General features: G+C 39.0%; 2 protein-coding genes across 2 annotated transcripts in view; both read left to right on the top strand.

The window, feature by feature from the left end:
• LOC102083165 (C-C chemokine receptor type 4) overlaps positions 1 to 15,775 on the top strand; it is a 129,784-nt gene that overhangs the window by 35,110 nt on the left and 78,899 nt on the right. The gene's annotated exons all lie outside the window — the stretch shown is intronic.
• Positions 3,198 to 4,767, top strand: LOC109195629 (chemokine XC receptor 1). The gene is made up of 2 exons (XM_025899963.1): positions 3,198 to 3,417; positions 3,585 to 4,767. The coding sequence occupies exon 2, from the start codon at positions 3,595 to 3,597 to the stop codon at positions 4,291 to 4,293; it is 699 nt and encodes a 232-aa protein (XP_025755748.1). The 5' UTR covers positions 3,198 to 3,417; positions 3,585 to 3,594; the 3' UTR covers positions 4,294 to 4,767.

The raw sequence follows: 15,775 nt of genomic DNA on the forward strand, positions 1-15,775 counted from the left end.
AAACATAATTGGTTAAATCATGCAAAAAGGAATCAAAATCTTGGGCCCATAAAAGAGGTCAAAATAACAGAACTCTACCCAAAGTTAACAACACTACTGATAACTCAAACAAACTGACCTAACTTAACGAGACAAAGGGGAAACTTAAATAGTGGCTGATCAGCCCACAAAAACAGGAGAAGGGGTAAAACACACAAAACCTAACTAAACCAAACATAATGAACTCCAATTCCCCCCCATGGAATGAACCAATTTGCAGTCTTCCATCAAAGCTCGCTCCGCCCCTTTTCCACCTCTTGGCTCCTCAAGAGGTGGAATTACGGACTATTTAACAAGTCGACCACAGCATGTCCGACTGAAGAGCTGCCGCTCAGATAACATCCTGAGTAGCACAGGGGCGCCGCAGGGGACTGTCCTATCACCCTTCCTCTGCACCCTCTACACATCTGACTTCAGGTACAAGTCTCAGTCATGCCATCTGCAGAAATTCTCAGATGACTCTGCCATCGTGGGTGTATCAGGGATGGACAGGAGGAGTACAGGAGTGTGGTGGACAGCTTTGTCGAGTGGTGTGAGCTAAACCACCTACAACTTAACATCACAAAGACAAAAGAACTGATCGTGGACTTTAGGAAGCAGGCTCCTCCTCCTACCCCTGTCACCATCAGTGGGGCTGATGTGGAGATCGTTGAGGACTACCGGTACCTGGGGGTACACTTGGACTGTAAACTGGACTGGACCAAGAACACCAATGCTATCTTCAAAAAAGGGCAGAGTCGGCTTTTCCTACTGAGGCGGCTCAGGTCCTTCAATGTTGGTAGGAAAATGCTGACCATGTTCTATCACTCGGTGTTGGAGAGCGTCGTGTTCTTTGCAGCTGTGTGCTGGGGAAGTGGGGTGAAGACAGCTGATGCCAACAGGCTGAACAAACTGATTAGAAAGGCCGGTTCTGTCCTGGGTGTCAGACTTGAGAACCTGGAGGAGGTGTCTGAGAGGAGAATGCTAAAAAAGCTTCTTTCTATCATGGACAACCCCTCCCACCCCATGCATGCCCCCATGATGGACCATCGGAGCAAACGCAGCAAAAGACTCATTGCCCCGCAATGCAGAACTGACCGCCACAGTAAATCCTTTGTGCCGGTGGCAATAAGACTGTATAACTCTTCCTCACTCTGTAGGTGATTCTCCTGAGACGATTACCAATGTTATTCTGTTCCCTCCCAGACCGTGCAATATTACCCAACAGTACTTATTGAATATTTGTTTTCATCCCCCCATCATACGCTGCTACTCCCTTTATTCTATTGCACAATACTTTGTCACTTTCTAGAATCGCCTGCACTGATAGTTAAGTTATTTATTCACCAGGATATAGTTATGTATATTACTTCGTTAGAGTTATTTGATACCATGTCTTGCACTATCCTAGTACTGTATATTACTGTACACTATTCTTATTGTATATATTGTATATCTTATATCTATTTCATCTGTTCCTCTGTCTCTCCTGCTGCTTTGAGCATGTACAGGACAAAAGAATTTCCCTCGGGATAAATAAAGTTGTTCTTATTATTCTTATTCTTATTCAATCAAGGGACTGGAGCAGCTGCAACTAAGGTAACTCAGAAAACAAAAGATTAATCATACATAACAGTGTAAACTAAAATGTGCGCACTTATTTTAGAATGCAGTGTTATGTGGATATGTGAATTAGGTAGGTAAACCAGCAAAAAACTCGAGCCGCTGGGCTACGTAAAAAGTGTAGAGGGGCGTGTTTGCGATCACGTCCATTGGGTGTGTGGGCGGGAATGTTACACAGTCGCTCCACCTCAAGTCACTACTGCGCAGACTCTGGCTCCAAAAATGCAAGATGGCAGCCTCCACAAGCGGGGTATTTTGGCTTCATTTTTGCACAATGGGAGGAGGCGCTGTCGCGTCATCCATGTTTTCTACAGTCATTGGTGCACACAAATACACACACACAGTGCCTTGTCTTTTGTAACCATAGGGGGGTTTTACAATGGGAGGTGCTTGTATGTACTGTAACTGTTTTCAATAAAAGGCGGCAAGCGGAGGCCTGAGGCGGAGTCATTCTGTGGTAGGATTCAGAGAGCGTTCCTGAGACACCGACCGTGGCCTCCCTTGTGCAAGTAAAATTGATCGATCGCTGTTGCCTTACTTTTTTTCCTTCACGGGAATAAGTCTCTGAGTCAGCGAGGTCTAAGTTTAGACCCGACAGAGGGTTTTCAGGAAACACTGTTAAATGTTCCATTTCTATGTCATATATTAAAACAAGATCTAGGGTGTGATTAAAGTGATGGGTGGGTTCTTTTACATTTTGAAAAAAGCCAATTGAGTCTAATAAAAGATTAAATTTCCCGTTGAGTCTGTCATTTTTAGCATTTACATGGATGTTATAATCATCCACAATAATTTTTTTATCTGAGCTGAGCATTAAATCAAATAAAAACTATGAGAACTCAGACAGGAACTCTTTGTAATGGCCAAGTGGATGATAGATGATTACAAATAAGACTGGTTTTTGAATTTTGCAGTTAGGGTGGACAAGGCTAAGCATCAGGCTTTCAAATGAATTAAAGGTCTGTCTTAGTCTTTGGTTGATTAATAGGCTGGTGAAGTTTGGCCTTCTCTGCTTTGACTGCTGTCCCTGCAACCCGGCTCCAGAGAAGTGGAAAAAAATGGATGGATGGTTTTTGCTGCCTAAAATGTAACGGTAACTCAAATTAATCATAACGATGCCAAATTTCTGGTGTCACATGCAGATGATAAGATATCAGGCTGGTGGGGTCACAGTGTGGTCCTACAAGGTACTGCAAAGGTATAACAGAAAAAAAACAGAATAAGAGTGTGAGGCTTCGTTTTAACAACAGTGATGTGTAACATGTCTCGTTTCATCTAGTTTTCTTCCTCTTTTTATCTGCTTCCTGATCAAGAGCCTTTTACTGATGTACTATGTTCATCTACTTTTTATGTTCTACACAGCCTTAGAAATATCATAAATCCATGTCAATTTGATGATCTATGTGTGATGTTATTTTTTCATATTTATAAGTATTTATATCAAATTTATTTTTTTCTGCAAGAAATACTCTCTTCCCAACAGTACTGGGATTTCTGCTTATTTTCTAATTTTAGGTCATCAATATACTTATGCCTTAAAAAAACAAAAAACAAAAGTTACATGTAATTTTGATTAGATGGCTTTGAACAAAAATTAAGCATAGATTTCACTTTTTTTTACATTGTAATTAAAACAAAGTAATTGCTCAAGATTTTTTTTTTCACAGTGTGGTTTTTGTTAGGGCGGCACTCTAGCTCAATGACAAGACAAACTATTAGATATCTCAAGAACACCACAGGTCAGTTCAACAGAAGACTTGACAGTTGATGTTTGTGGTAAGTTGCTGTGTTTGTTTTCTGAAATTTGGTACTTAGTTTTTTTACCCTTTGGTTTTATATATTATACAAAAACTAGAAACAAAATCAATGGTTTCTGTCATTTTAGAGAAATCTGCTCAGTCATTATGTTTAATTGCATTTTATATTTCATCTATGTTTTCCAGAAAATTGACAATGGCAAACTTCACATCCACTTATGATGGAGCGACTGATGCATACTTTTGTGATATTAATGTTACTGATATCACTGGTCCCTTCTTCATCTTGATCTTCATCCTCAGTGTCATAGGCAACAGTCTCCTCTTATGTGTTCTTTTCATCTACGAGAACCTGAAAAATGTCACAAATATTTTCATCCTGAACCTGGTCTGCTCCGATTTGATCTTCACCATCACACTTCCATTCTGGGCTGTTGATCATCTTCACCACTGGGTCTTTGAAGGCTTTGTCTGCAAATTCGTGACTGCTGCATTCTTTGTTGGTCTGTACAGCAGTGTCATTCTGCTGACTGCCATGACAGTGGATCGTTTCATTACTGTGGTGCTGCACAAGTTAAAGATCAACCATGCTAAAAGGAAAAAGTATGCAATTTGTTCCTGTGTAGCTGCCTGGGTCATCAGCATCTCAGCATCCCTGCGTGATGCTATGAAAGTAAAGGTGATAGAGTGGGACGGTTTTAACTATTGCGAGGATGAATCTGATGAAAACCTTGGACGTTATCTCCAAGTGTCACTGTTATTCTTCCTCCCATTTGCCATCATTATTTTCTGCTATTCTGCCATCCTCAAGACAGTTTTGCAAGGTTTAAACAGAAAGAAGTTCAGGACTGTAGCTGTGCTGTTGTGTATTGTTGCAGCTTTTTTTATTTTCTGAGGGCCATACCATATTTGGCTTTTAATCACCTCTTTCGATATACCCAATGATTGTAAGGCACGGGAATGGCTTTATATCACTTACCACATTTGTGAAAAACTTACTTATTCTCATTGCTGTGTAAACCCTCTGCTGTGTATGCTCTCACAGAAGTTGCGAAAGCATCTGTTGAATCTTTTGCGCAGTGAAAATGTGTGCAGGAAGAACAGAGAGACAGACACTGGTCAGACTGTGGCTTTCACTGCACAGAGATCTGCTGTTCAGTTGGAACTGCACAACCTTCCATTAAACAGCCACTCGTTAAATTAAACGTTAATTCAGTCTGTAAATACTTTCATACAATACAGTTTGCATTTATTAAATTTTATATTTTCAGCATAATCGCCTAAAGATTTGTAAGGGTAAAGATGTGCATTTTAATGCTGTACTTCCATTTACTGTTTCTGGAGATAATAAAATGCTGTCAAAATCCAATGAAGCTGTTTTTATTTTTCTCTTCTCTCTAAAATGTGTGACATGTAACATTAGGTTAGATTGAAAATATCCCATAGTCATCAATGTTCTGTAGTCAAAGTAGAATGAAGTGTAACTCTATTAACATGATGACCGAGGAAAAACAGTGAGTAATACCTAGAGTGACATGGACTCCACACACAAGTTTGTTGACACAGTTTCACTGAGTCACAGTGACCCCTGTAGACTCGTTTTATATTTTCATGCCATTTGAAGCGGCCCACTTAATTAAAATTGCATTTAATCTGATTTTTATCCCTATACTTCTTTTTACTATTCATTTATTTATTTTTACAACTGTGTATATAATTGTTCCAAATGCATTTATTAATTTAATGAGTTACATGAACTTGACCACATCAGTTTTGTGATCGTGACACCAGCTTTGGCTTCGCCCACCAAGGAGGACACCATATTTTTTTTGAGGTCTCTGCAGACAGAGATGAAGGCTGAACCACAGTAACATAATAATGCAAACACATTGCAGTGAAGACCGCTAAGGTGGTGTACAGTCCCAGATAATAAATCCCTCCACAGGCCCACTCTCCAAAGATCCAGCAATGGAGTTCATTACAGGCTGCAAAAGTGAAGGTCAGAGTGAAGCAACAGTTAGAAACTGTGAGCTGCAGAAGTAAGATATCTGATGTGATCTTCCAAGCTTGTTCCATCTGAAGAGCCAACATCAGGAAGCTGTTTCCAGGCAGGATGATGCAGAAGATGAGAATGATGAAAACAACAGCATATTGATGTGCTGATTTATGAAAATGAAGATCAGTGTTGCTGCTTTCAGTCTCATTATAGAGTCAATAATCATAATTGTCACTGCTCAAGGCCACGATTTAATTGTTCTGGCCTTGTCAGGAAATTCCAGTTGATTAAATGAAGAAATGAGGATCTAATATTCATTAGTTAAACTTTCATAACTCAAGTTACTCAAACACTCCTGGTTCAAGTTAATCTGTAAATAATAAAAGACCAATGAACTAAGTAAAACTATACCTGCTAAACATTAGCATAGTTTATATGATTAGCACTGGTCTTGTTGGAAACAGGTCAACTGGCTCGAGTATCTCAGAAATGTTTTCTTGTCTTCTGGGATTAAAACAAACAGTTTTTAGATTTTACACAAGTGAAAAACAATAAACAACAAAAGGTTTTTGTTAATGCCAGGTGCAACAATAATATTGTGAAGTGGTTCAAGCTCGTAAATATGTGAAGGTATCTCAAATAGTGACACTTTACAGCAATCCCAGATTCCTGGTGTTTCATACAGATACTAAGATCATAGTAAATTCAGGCTGCTTTGAGGCCACATGCTCCTGGAATGGCTTTCCTGAGATAAGGAAAATAAGTGTTTCATATGTGTTTCATCAAGTTTTCTTCATGTTTCTAACAGTGGTGATGTACTTTCTGATCAAACTGCTCTATTTTATTGATTTACTGCTCCAGCACACTGTAAAATATAACTTGTTGTTTCAACTTAAAAATATGAGGTAAAGGGCTGCCTTAAAATTTTAAGTTAAGTCAAGAAATAGAGTTTGTTCTTATAACACAACCAATTGTTATCTTAATGAAAAATCACATGTTGTCTAAACTTTCATCTTAGTTTAGTTGACTGAGATTTATTAGTCAGTTCAACTCCTTTAATTGTCATCTTTACTTGGGAAAACCCTTTCAGCTAAATTAAAATAATCCATTGTTTAAACTCTTGTCCTAGTTCAGTTGACTTGGGTTTTTTAGTTAATTCAAATACTTTAGTAGTTCTTTTAACTTAGGAATCTATTTTAGCTTAACTAACATAATCTGTTAGCTAAGTTGATTTAAGTTTATTAATTAACTGAGCTCCTTAAGGTAGCTGAGTGAACTTGTAAATCAGTTTCATTTTAATTATCAGAGTTGATTGACTGGATGTAAAGAAAAATGTGTATTAAACATCTTAAGTTTTGTTTTGTTTTTTTTTAGCTTTCTAACATCCATTTCAGCAAAACTACCTGTTAGGTTCATCTTAGAGCTCAGGTTTAAATATCTACATTCCTTTAAATTAATTTTCTGTTGTTTACAGAAAAAAAATAAAACCCCACAGATTCCATTAAAGTCTATCTGATCATTTCATACAGAAAGTTTGTTTTAAGAACATGACAAGACAATTACTCATGAGCACCCAACATTCACCATTTATTGTGCCATCTTAGTCATCTGAGAAACAGAAAAATCAGTGACGTAGCTCATCAAGCTCACAATCCATCAAAACTCAAAGGCTGCTCCCTGTGAAACAATAAATTTGAACTTGGTCTTGAGCCCAGTTTGGGTGAAGATTAAATTCTGACCAATACTCTAGGAGCAGTAGTGATTCTTGTGAAGTAACAACATAAAGTCTGCATTAATGTAATGTATCAACGGGACACTTGCTATTTTAGAAAAGTTATTCTTTACATTTACAAAATTTTTAAACTTCATTGTGCTCAGTCACACCTGTTAGCATAAAACTTGAAATATTAAAATAGTACAAAACCTTTGATAAGTGACAGTAAAGATCAGTTTATAACACGTAAGACATCAAACTCTTGTATTTGTCTTCGTTTACAATTGCAACAAATTCCACAGAACCAATATCTCTGAAAATGAGTGCATGCTTCTGAAACATTTGATAATATGAATATTTCAGAAACATTAGTTTGAGTCTGCTCAATTGCAAAACAAAGGAAAAACTACTGACTTGCATGAGATAAGCATCTGCAGAGTCCACCATTATATTGTTGTTCACATAAGTTTCTTAAACCATGAACAAATGAGTAATTGTCTAATCTGGAATGTAAAGTGTAGTCATTTAGTGACATACAAAAGTGAGAATGAGAACTTGCAAGAATAAAAAAACAAACAGTAAAATAAAAACTGTCCTTAACACTAAGGAACATACAATTACAGTTCTGCATGGCTTTCTGCAAGAGTCTGTTTCTTAGACCATGCACTAGTGAGATGCACTGCCTTCCACCAATGTTCATTAGGATGTTCTGAATGACTTCAAAGATGTCCTTAAGTTCCTTTGGATAGTGTATGTTGAGGGCAAAAAGAAGGCCCATCAGCATGGAAATGGCACTTGAGACATCCCTCAGATTAGACAGGATTACTGCCGCCTCAAGGACAACCAACACATCGATGTCTTCTTCTTTCACCATCGCAATGCCAACTTTCATCCTCTTAGAAAACGTGTCTTCAATACCTGTCGGCTATAAAAGGGTTCAAAGACAAAAAAAAAAAAAAATTACACAATTACAATTACACAATATCCCTTGTGCTTAACAATTCATGTCTTTCCAAAGAAGAGCCATACTGATGCTTTGGATGATGGTGATTGGCTTTGGGTAACACTTATTAGTTGTTAAAGTTTTTTCAGAATGAGATATGCACCCCCATGTTACAAATCCATTTCTTGCTTTAAACAAAGACCATGTTCATAAATAACTGAGCATGTCTTCAATTGCAGAATTCAAACAAAATTTTCAATTTAAATGGTAAATGGCCTGTATTTGTATAGTGCTTTACTAGTCCCCTAAGGACTCCAAAGCGCTTTACACATTCAGTCATTCACACACATGGGTGGATGACTGAAACTCAAGAGTTGACAGTTCGTCTTATAATCGGAAGGTTGCCGGTTCGAGCCCTGGCTCCGACAGTTTCAGTCGTTGTGTCCTTGGGCAAGACACTTCACCTGTTGCCTACTGGTGGTGGTCAGAGGGCCCGGTGGTGCCAGTGTCCGGCAGCCTCGCCTCTGTCAGTGCGCCCCAGGGTGGCTGTGGCTACAATGTAGCTTGCCATCACCAGTGTGTGAATTTAAATCTACTTATGCTAAATATTGGCTGTGCTCTAAACCAAATCTGGCTGAGAATACATGAAATGTGCAAACTGCAGCTACACTACAGGATCAGATTATGGCTCCATAGACAATGCTTCTTTAATCAGTTTATTGATTAAAGTTTATTTTTCCCCCTATATTAACAGCATGAAAAAAGAGCATATAGACATGGCTGAACAGGTTGCATAATTGGCACTGAATATCAACATCCACCTTTACCCAGCTGCCCAATGACTCTCGGCCAGTAACCTTTAATTGCTTACCCAGTCTACACAGTCTCTTTTCCAGGGTCCAGGACATTTCACCAAAGTATTGCCCCCCACAGCTGTAGCAGCCACTGCAGCCCCTTAAATATCCTAATATCTCTGCCATTACAATATACAATGTGAGAAATCAAACGTAAAGCTGAAGTGAACAGTACAGCAGCGAAATGTCAAAGACCCTGGTGAAGACATGAATAAACACAAGACACTAATAATATCAATGCTAGCTTGCCAGTTAGTTTCTCTGAAACCCAGACCAAATCCAGTGTCAAAGATCTTGTAATAATACATTTGGTGAGGAAAAAGTACACATGTACTTTTTAATTTAAAATCCACTGTGGTGCTGTCATTATTAAATTTACTAAAAGAAACAATGCTAACCTTCACAGTCTTGAAAGTGTGTGAGGGATCTTCCTTTAGAAAATGAGGTCCTCTGTCCTCTTCCTTTGTGTAGGGCTCTGGTCAAAGAAGTCAAAAAGAAAACAAAAACACTTTTTAAACAGTGTTTATGAAGCATGTAGACAGCTCCAAATTCACAGCTTTTTCATGCATAATTCCATCAATATATGATTATCATTGGAGATTTTGAATCAGGCTTATCAGGACATTCAAGTAGAATATGATATCCAACCTACCACCAATATACATAGATTCTGTAAAAGTTACCACACTAAATGTCCGGTTGTGAAATATGATGACAGACTTTACTTATCAGCTTTCTTTCAATGAGTTCATCAGTTGAACTGGATAACCTAAAACTTAAACAAAGGATTAGATTTCGCAGTTGAACACTTACATCATCTCCGAAGCATTTTATGAGCCTAGTTAGCCCTTCTATGCCGCTCTTGATTTTGTACAGCTCCACGAACCTCTCCATAATGGTCAAGCACAGCAAAAAGGAACCCTTTCAGGTCAACAGATGTAAGACGGGCAAATTCTGCTTCAACCTGAGCAATAGAAGAAGAGGGGTGGAGAGTACAGGCAGAATAAAAAAAAGATTCTTTGAGACCCAAATTTAAGCAAACAGTCATCTGAGGCCCATTAGAGAAAACACAAACACACAAAAGCAAACAAACAAAAAGATGCACTTTACCTGCCGTTCAGCAAACAAGGAAGTTCAGAGAACAATCAGCTCTGTCTTGAAATCTTTTAAAGTAGAATGATTGTGAAAATGACTTATGTGATGTAAAACTTTAGTAAACGTGCGATTAAAAGAACACTGAGTAAAAGGACAAGTAACAGTTTCCTTATTCCTCAGATGTTTACCTTGATGAGCAATACTGTTTTAGTCCAACTGCCTCATTAAAGTTACACAACAGGCTTTTTACATTAAAGCCAGCAAGTCCATTACATACTCCCTTTTTAGATCTGAAATACTGTGCACATTCTGTGTATATGTAGTGGACAGCAATTTACCCAAAAGAGCGCAAAGTTTGCAAGTCCACCTCATTTAAATGACAAAGTCAAATGTGATCATCTAGACCTGTGAAAATAAATTAATGACAAACTTGCAGTTATGGATGTTATTACAACCACAAGAACCTAAACAGTCTGCTCCATTGCTTTTGTTAATGAATCATTTGTTGGTAACACATCTGAATATTTAGTTTATGCCACCTGCATGTGATCATCAATAGTGCCATATTACTTCTTAAGAAGTACCCTGACACTACAATCTTTATATCATTTGTTCTACAGAGCTATTAAATTACAATATAATCTGAGGTGTTTCCAGTATGACAAAATGCACAAATTGTAACTTACCATTTGACTCCACTGACAAAAATAAATCCCCAGCATCAAGTTTGGCTTCACAGACCTAAAATAAGTAAAATAAAAATATATGTTATAATTATATTGTTTTCGCCATTTATTCATGTTTGCTAATTTTCTGACATATAAACAATGTTAGTTTTGTTACAATACAGAGAATGCAGTTTAATTAAAAGGTAAATTATGCAAAAAAAAAAACTTCCGCAGTATACCATGCCAAAAATCAGTGTCTCTGATGCCAATTATTTTATCACTACAGCTCTTTTAGTATGGAAACTCACACAATCTAGTCATACTGATCACAAGAGTTCAAAAATAAGTTAAAATAGTGAGCTGTTGTTAAGCATAAAGCATTTCAGGGTAACAAATAACTGCACAATATAATTAAAGCAAAAAATAAGCACACTGGAGGACTATCTGATAAAAACTAATATAATGCTGGTTTGTAGACCATATTTTGTCTCAGTCCTCAGTGCACTCTTGCAGCTTAGCATGCAGCAGTTAATAACACCTTAAGTGATTACATAGGGGTAAACAGAGGACAACAAGCATCCGAGTCCTGCCAAAAAGTTCTTTTTGAACCCAGCCAGTTATTGGAAATATTGCCAAAATGAACTTCCACCAAAATACAACAGCCTGTGAACTTGAAAGAAATTTACAAGTACAGAGACAATATGAAATAAGCTTTATTAATTAGCTGAGTTAGCTTGCTAATATCGCAACAGGGTGAGTGCACAACCTTAAAGCTAGCGGCACAATACTTGTGATTTGCTCAGCGCCACATTAAACCCATAAAAAAGGCCATGTGTCAGTTTATTAGCTCAAGTTTGGTCATGACATACAAGCTGGACCTTGTCGGCTAAAGTTACATTAGCTAAAGCAAACATTTCGGTAAAAGAGAAAAACACACGTCATGCCATAAATTCAAAACATGTTCCAACTTTTGTAGCTCTCTTTCCTTATAGTTATAACCAATGTTACTCACCTTGAAAGCATATTCCAAAGAAGACGATTAGAAAACGTCCAAGTAAAGTGAGCATGTCGTTAACCGCCAATTCCCCATGATGCACTTCGGTAGCAGTCACGTGAGGCAGTTTTGAATCCTGCTGTGCTCAACTTACCCACATTGTCAAGTTCACATAAGTTTCTGATTTAGCTGGACATGAGTTTTCAAGTTAGCTTTTTTTGGTGTAATTGGGACGTTTTTAACTTGTAATTCTATGTTATAACAACAACTTCAGTCATCTATCGTCAAACTGATATAGAATAATATGTTGAAATAACAAACAGCTAGAATTACATTTTACAGTGCATGAGGCTGGTTGTAAAATTATTTTTTATATCTACTGATTATACTACAGTATTAACGGCAACAAATATAAATCTGCCACTTTCCATGTCCCTCTTTTCTTATACTAATCACTTTGGCCAGCATCTGGTGGATAGGTGTTTGTACTCACAGCAAAGTACAGAGATGAGCCATCTACCCATCATCACCTGTTAGTGAAAGTCATTGTGTAGATGTACTAAGGTATCTCTTCATTTCAGAATAAAAACAGAATTTTAAAGTAAAGGGAAACAAACAAGGGGACAGATGGGCTCTTTTCTTCACCCAGGAAGGAAGCATGATTACAGAAAGCAACCTAAAAACTAAATAACCAAACTAAAACCTGACATTACAAAGAGTAAGCATGTAGGAATTACAAGTATTAAAAATAACCAAAACATGGAACACAATCTTAATCTTAGAATATTAAAGAAACCAGAATTAAAAGACCAAACACATACAGTATTTAACTCAAACTTCTACTCATTTCAAATTAGAACTACTTCTATGACTTAAAAATATTCGTTGTATTAAAATATGTTGTAATAAGTGACCAGCGCCCACAAACATAGTCAAGAGGTATAGGTCTTCAAGCCAAATGTAAGAGATAAGATACTTGTTATGTCCAAAGATCTGGTTCCAGTATTCTAGAAACATTTGATCCTCTGGGATTAACACAAATAACAATTAAAGTTTAATTCAATTTCAATTCAGTTTTATTTATCAAATCACAACAGTCATCTCAAGGCACTTTATATTGTAAGGTAGACCTTACAATAATACATACAGAGAAAAATCCAACAATCATATGACATCCTTAGAGCAAGCACTTTGGTGACAGTGGGAAGGAAAAACTCCCTTTTAACAAAAAGAAACCTCCAGCAGAACCAGGCTCAGGGAGGGGCGGGGCCATCTGCTGCGACCGGTTGGGAGTGAGAGAAGGAAGACTGGATGAAAGACATATGCAAGTATGAATCAATGCAGAGAGGTCGATTAACACATTGTCAGTCACCTTTCTCACTCACTAAGAAATACTCAATGCATCATGGGAATCTCCCAGCAGCCTAAACCTATTGCAGCATAACTAAGGGAGGATTCAGGGTCACCTGATCCAGCCCTAACTATATGCTTTAGCAAAAAGGAAAGTTGTAAGACTAATCTTAAAAGTAGAGATAGTGTCTGTCTCCCGAATCCAAACTGGAAGCTAATTCCATAGAAGAAGAGGGCCTGAAAACTGAAGGCTCTCCCTCCCATTCTACATTTAAATACTCTAGGAACAACAAGTAAGCCTGCAGTGTGAGAGTGAAGTGCTCTAATCGGGCTGATATGGTACTATAAGGTCATTAAGATAAGATGGGGCCTGATTATTTAAGACCTTGTATGTGAGGAGCAGGATATTGATCTCAATTCAGGTTTTAACAGGGAGCCAATGAAAGGAAGCCAATGCAGGAGAAATATGCTCTCTCTTTCTAGTCCCTGTCAGTACTCTTGCTGCAGCATTTTGGATTAAGTGAAGGCTTTTCAGGGAGTTTTTAGGACATCCTGATAATAATGAATTACAGTGGTCCAGCCTGGAAGTAATAAATGCATGAACTAGTTTTTCAGCATCACTCTGAGACAGGATATTTCTAATTTTAGAGATGTTGCACAAATGGAAGAAAGCGGTCTTACATATTTGTTTAATATGTGCATTGAAGGACATGTCTTGTTCAAAAATGACTCCAAGGTTCCTCAGTGTTACTGGAGGCCAAGGTAATGCCATCCAGAGTAAGAATCTGGTTAGATACCATATTTCTAAGATTTTCAGGGCCGAGTACAATAACCTCAGTTTGATCTGAATTAAGAAGCAGAAAGTTAGCGGCCATCCAGGTCTTTATGTCTTTAAGACATTCCTGCAGTTTAACTAATTAGTGTGTTTTATCTGGCTTCATGGATAGATAAAGTTGTGTCATCAGCATACCAGTGAAAATGGATGCCATGCTTTCTGATGATACTGCGCAAGAGAAGCATGTATAATGTAAACAGAACTGGTGCTAGCACTGAACCCTGTGGAACTCTATAATTAACCTCAGCATGTGAAGAAGACTCTCCATTTACATGAACAAATTGGAGTCTAGATAGATATGATACAAATCACTGCAGCGTAGTTCCTGTAAAACCTGCAGTGTGCTATAATAGTATATTTTGTCAACAGTATCGAACACTGCACTGAGGTCTAGCAGGACAAGCACAGAGATGAGTCGACTGTCAGAGGCCATAAGAAGATCATTTGTAACCTTCACTAAAGCTTTTTCTGTGCTATGATGAGCTCTGAAACCTGACTGAAACTCTTCAAATAAGCCATTCCTTTCAAGATAATCTATAAGCTGTTTGACAACTACTTTTTCAAGAATTTTTGGACTGAAGAAACACAGCTTAATTTGAGACACATTGAAGACATTGTGAATCATTTTGAGTGGTAACTTTAGGCGATGAAGGTTACGGTGAGTTTCTTTGATTCAGTATGAACAGGAACGAAGCTTGTGGACAACCAAACCTTCTGATTGACGGTGTAGTCAGGGGCAGGAGTGCGGTGCCGGATGGCCAGGCATTTGTTGCATTCCCTGGTGCACAGCAACACCACCTGGGCGGCCCTCCAAACCCGGCAATACTTGCGGAGATGAAACTGGACAGAGGGGACAAAGTGCTCATCTTCCAGAGCCAGGAACAGAGGAGGTTAATACCCCAGGGAGACCTCAAACTGAGATTGCCCCATAGCTGTAGACGTCAGGCTATTGTGGGCATATTTCACCCAGGGCAGTTGCTTGCTCCAGATGGTTTGTTAGAAGCATCAATGCAGCACAGAGCCGTCTCCAGCTCCTGGTTGGTGCGCTCCTTTTGTCCGTTACTCTGTAGGTGGTAACCAGAGCAGAGACTGACCTTGGCTCCTAGAGCCGAGCAGAACTCCTTCCACATACAAGTGAATTGCAGCCCACGATCTGAAATCACGTCCTCCGGGATGCCGTGGAGGCGGAACACATGGTTCGTGAGCAGCCGACTCATCTCCAGGGCCATTGGGAGCTTGGGGAGTGTAACAAAGTGGGCAGCTTTTGAAAGCAGCCAAAAATAGTCATTATAGTGGTGTTACCAGCTGACGGTGGGAGGCCGGTAACAAAATCCACAGCTATATGGGACCACGGCCGAGATGGTGTAGGTAAAGGTTGCATCAAGCCAGCCTGAGATTGATGTCCCAGCTTGCTCCGGGCGCAGGTTGAACAGGCAGAGACGTACTCCTGAACATCCTGTGATAAAGTGGACCAGCAGAAAAAGTGTTGGAGGAAGGTGATTATTCTGTGCATTCCTGGGTGACATGTGAAGCGGGCGGTGTGAGCCCAATGCAGTACCTGAGACCATACAATGAATGGCTGAGCCGTGCCCTCCAACTAGTGCCTCCATTCCTCCAAGGCCAGTTTCATAGCCAAGAGGTCTCCCACATCATAGTTGCATTCTGCAGGGGAGATGCGGCGAGAGAAAAAAGCTCAGGGCCATAGCTTACCCTCTTGCTTTTGTGAGAGAACGGCGCCGACCCCTGAGTTGGAGGCATCCACCTCCACAATGAATTGGAGTCGCAAGTCGGGCTGAGCCAGGATGGGTGCAGTGGTGAATCCTTCCTTGAGCTGTGTGAAGGCCTTTTGAGCAGCCTAATCCCACTGAAAAGAGACCTTTGGAGAGGTTAAGTGGGTCAAAGGCAAGGCGATTTTACTGAAATCCCTA

Source organism: Oreochromis niloticus, linkage group LG18 (assembly GCF_001858045.2).
Source record: "Oreochromis niloticus isolate F11D_XX linkage group LG18, O_niloticus_UMD_NMBU, whole genome shotgun sequence".
Taxonomy (NCBI): Eukaryota; Metazoa; Chordata; class Actinopteri; order Cichliformes; family Cichlidae; genus Oreochromis; species Oreochromis niloticus.

Coding starts and splice junctions, on each gene's coding strand:
- LOC109195629 (XM_025899963.1), top strand. CDS start 3,595: ATGGCAAACTTCACATCCACTTATGATGGAGCGACTGATGCATACTTT.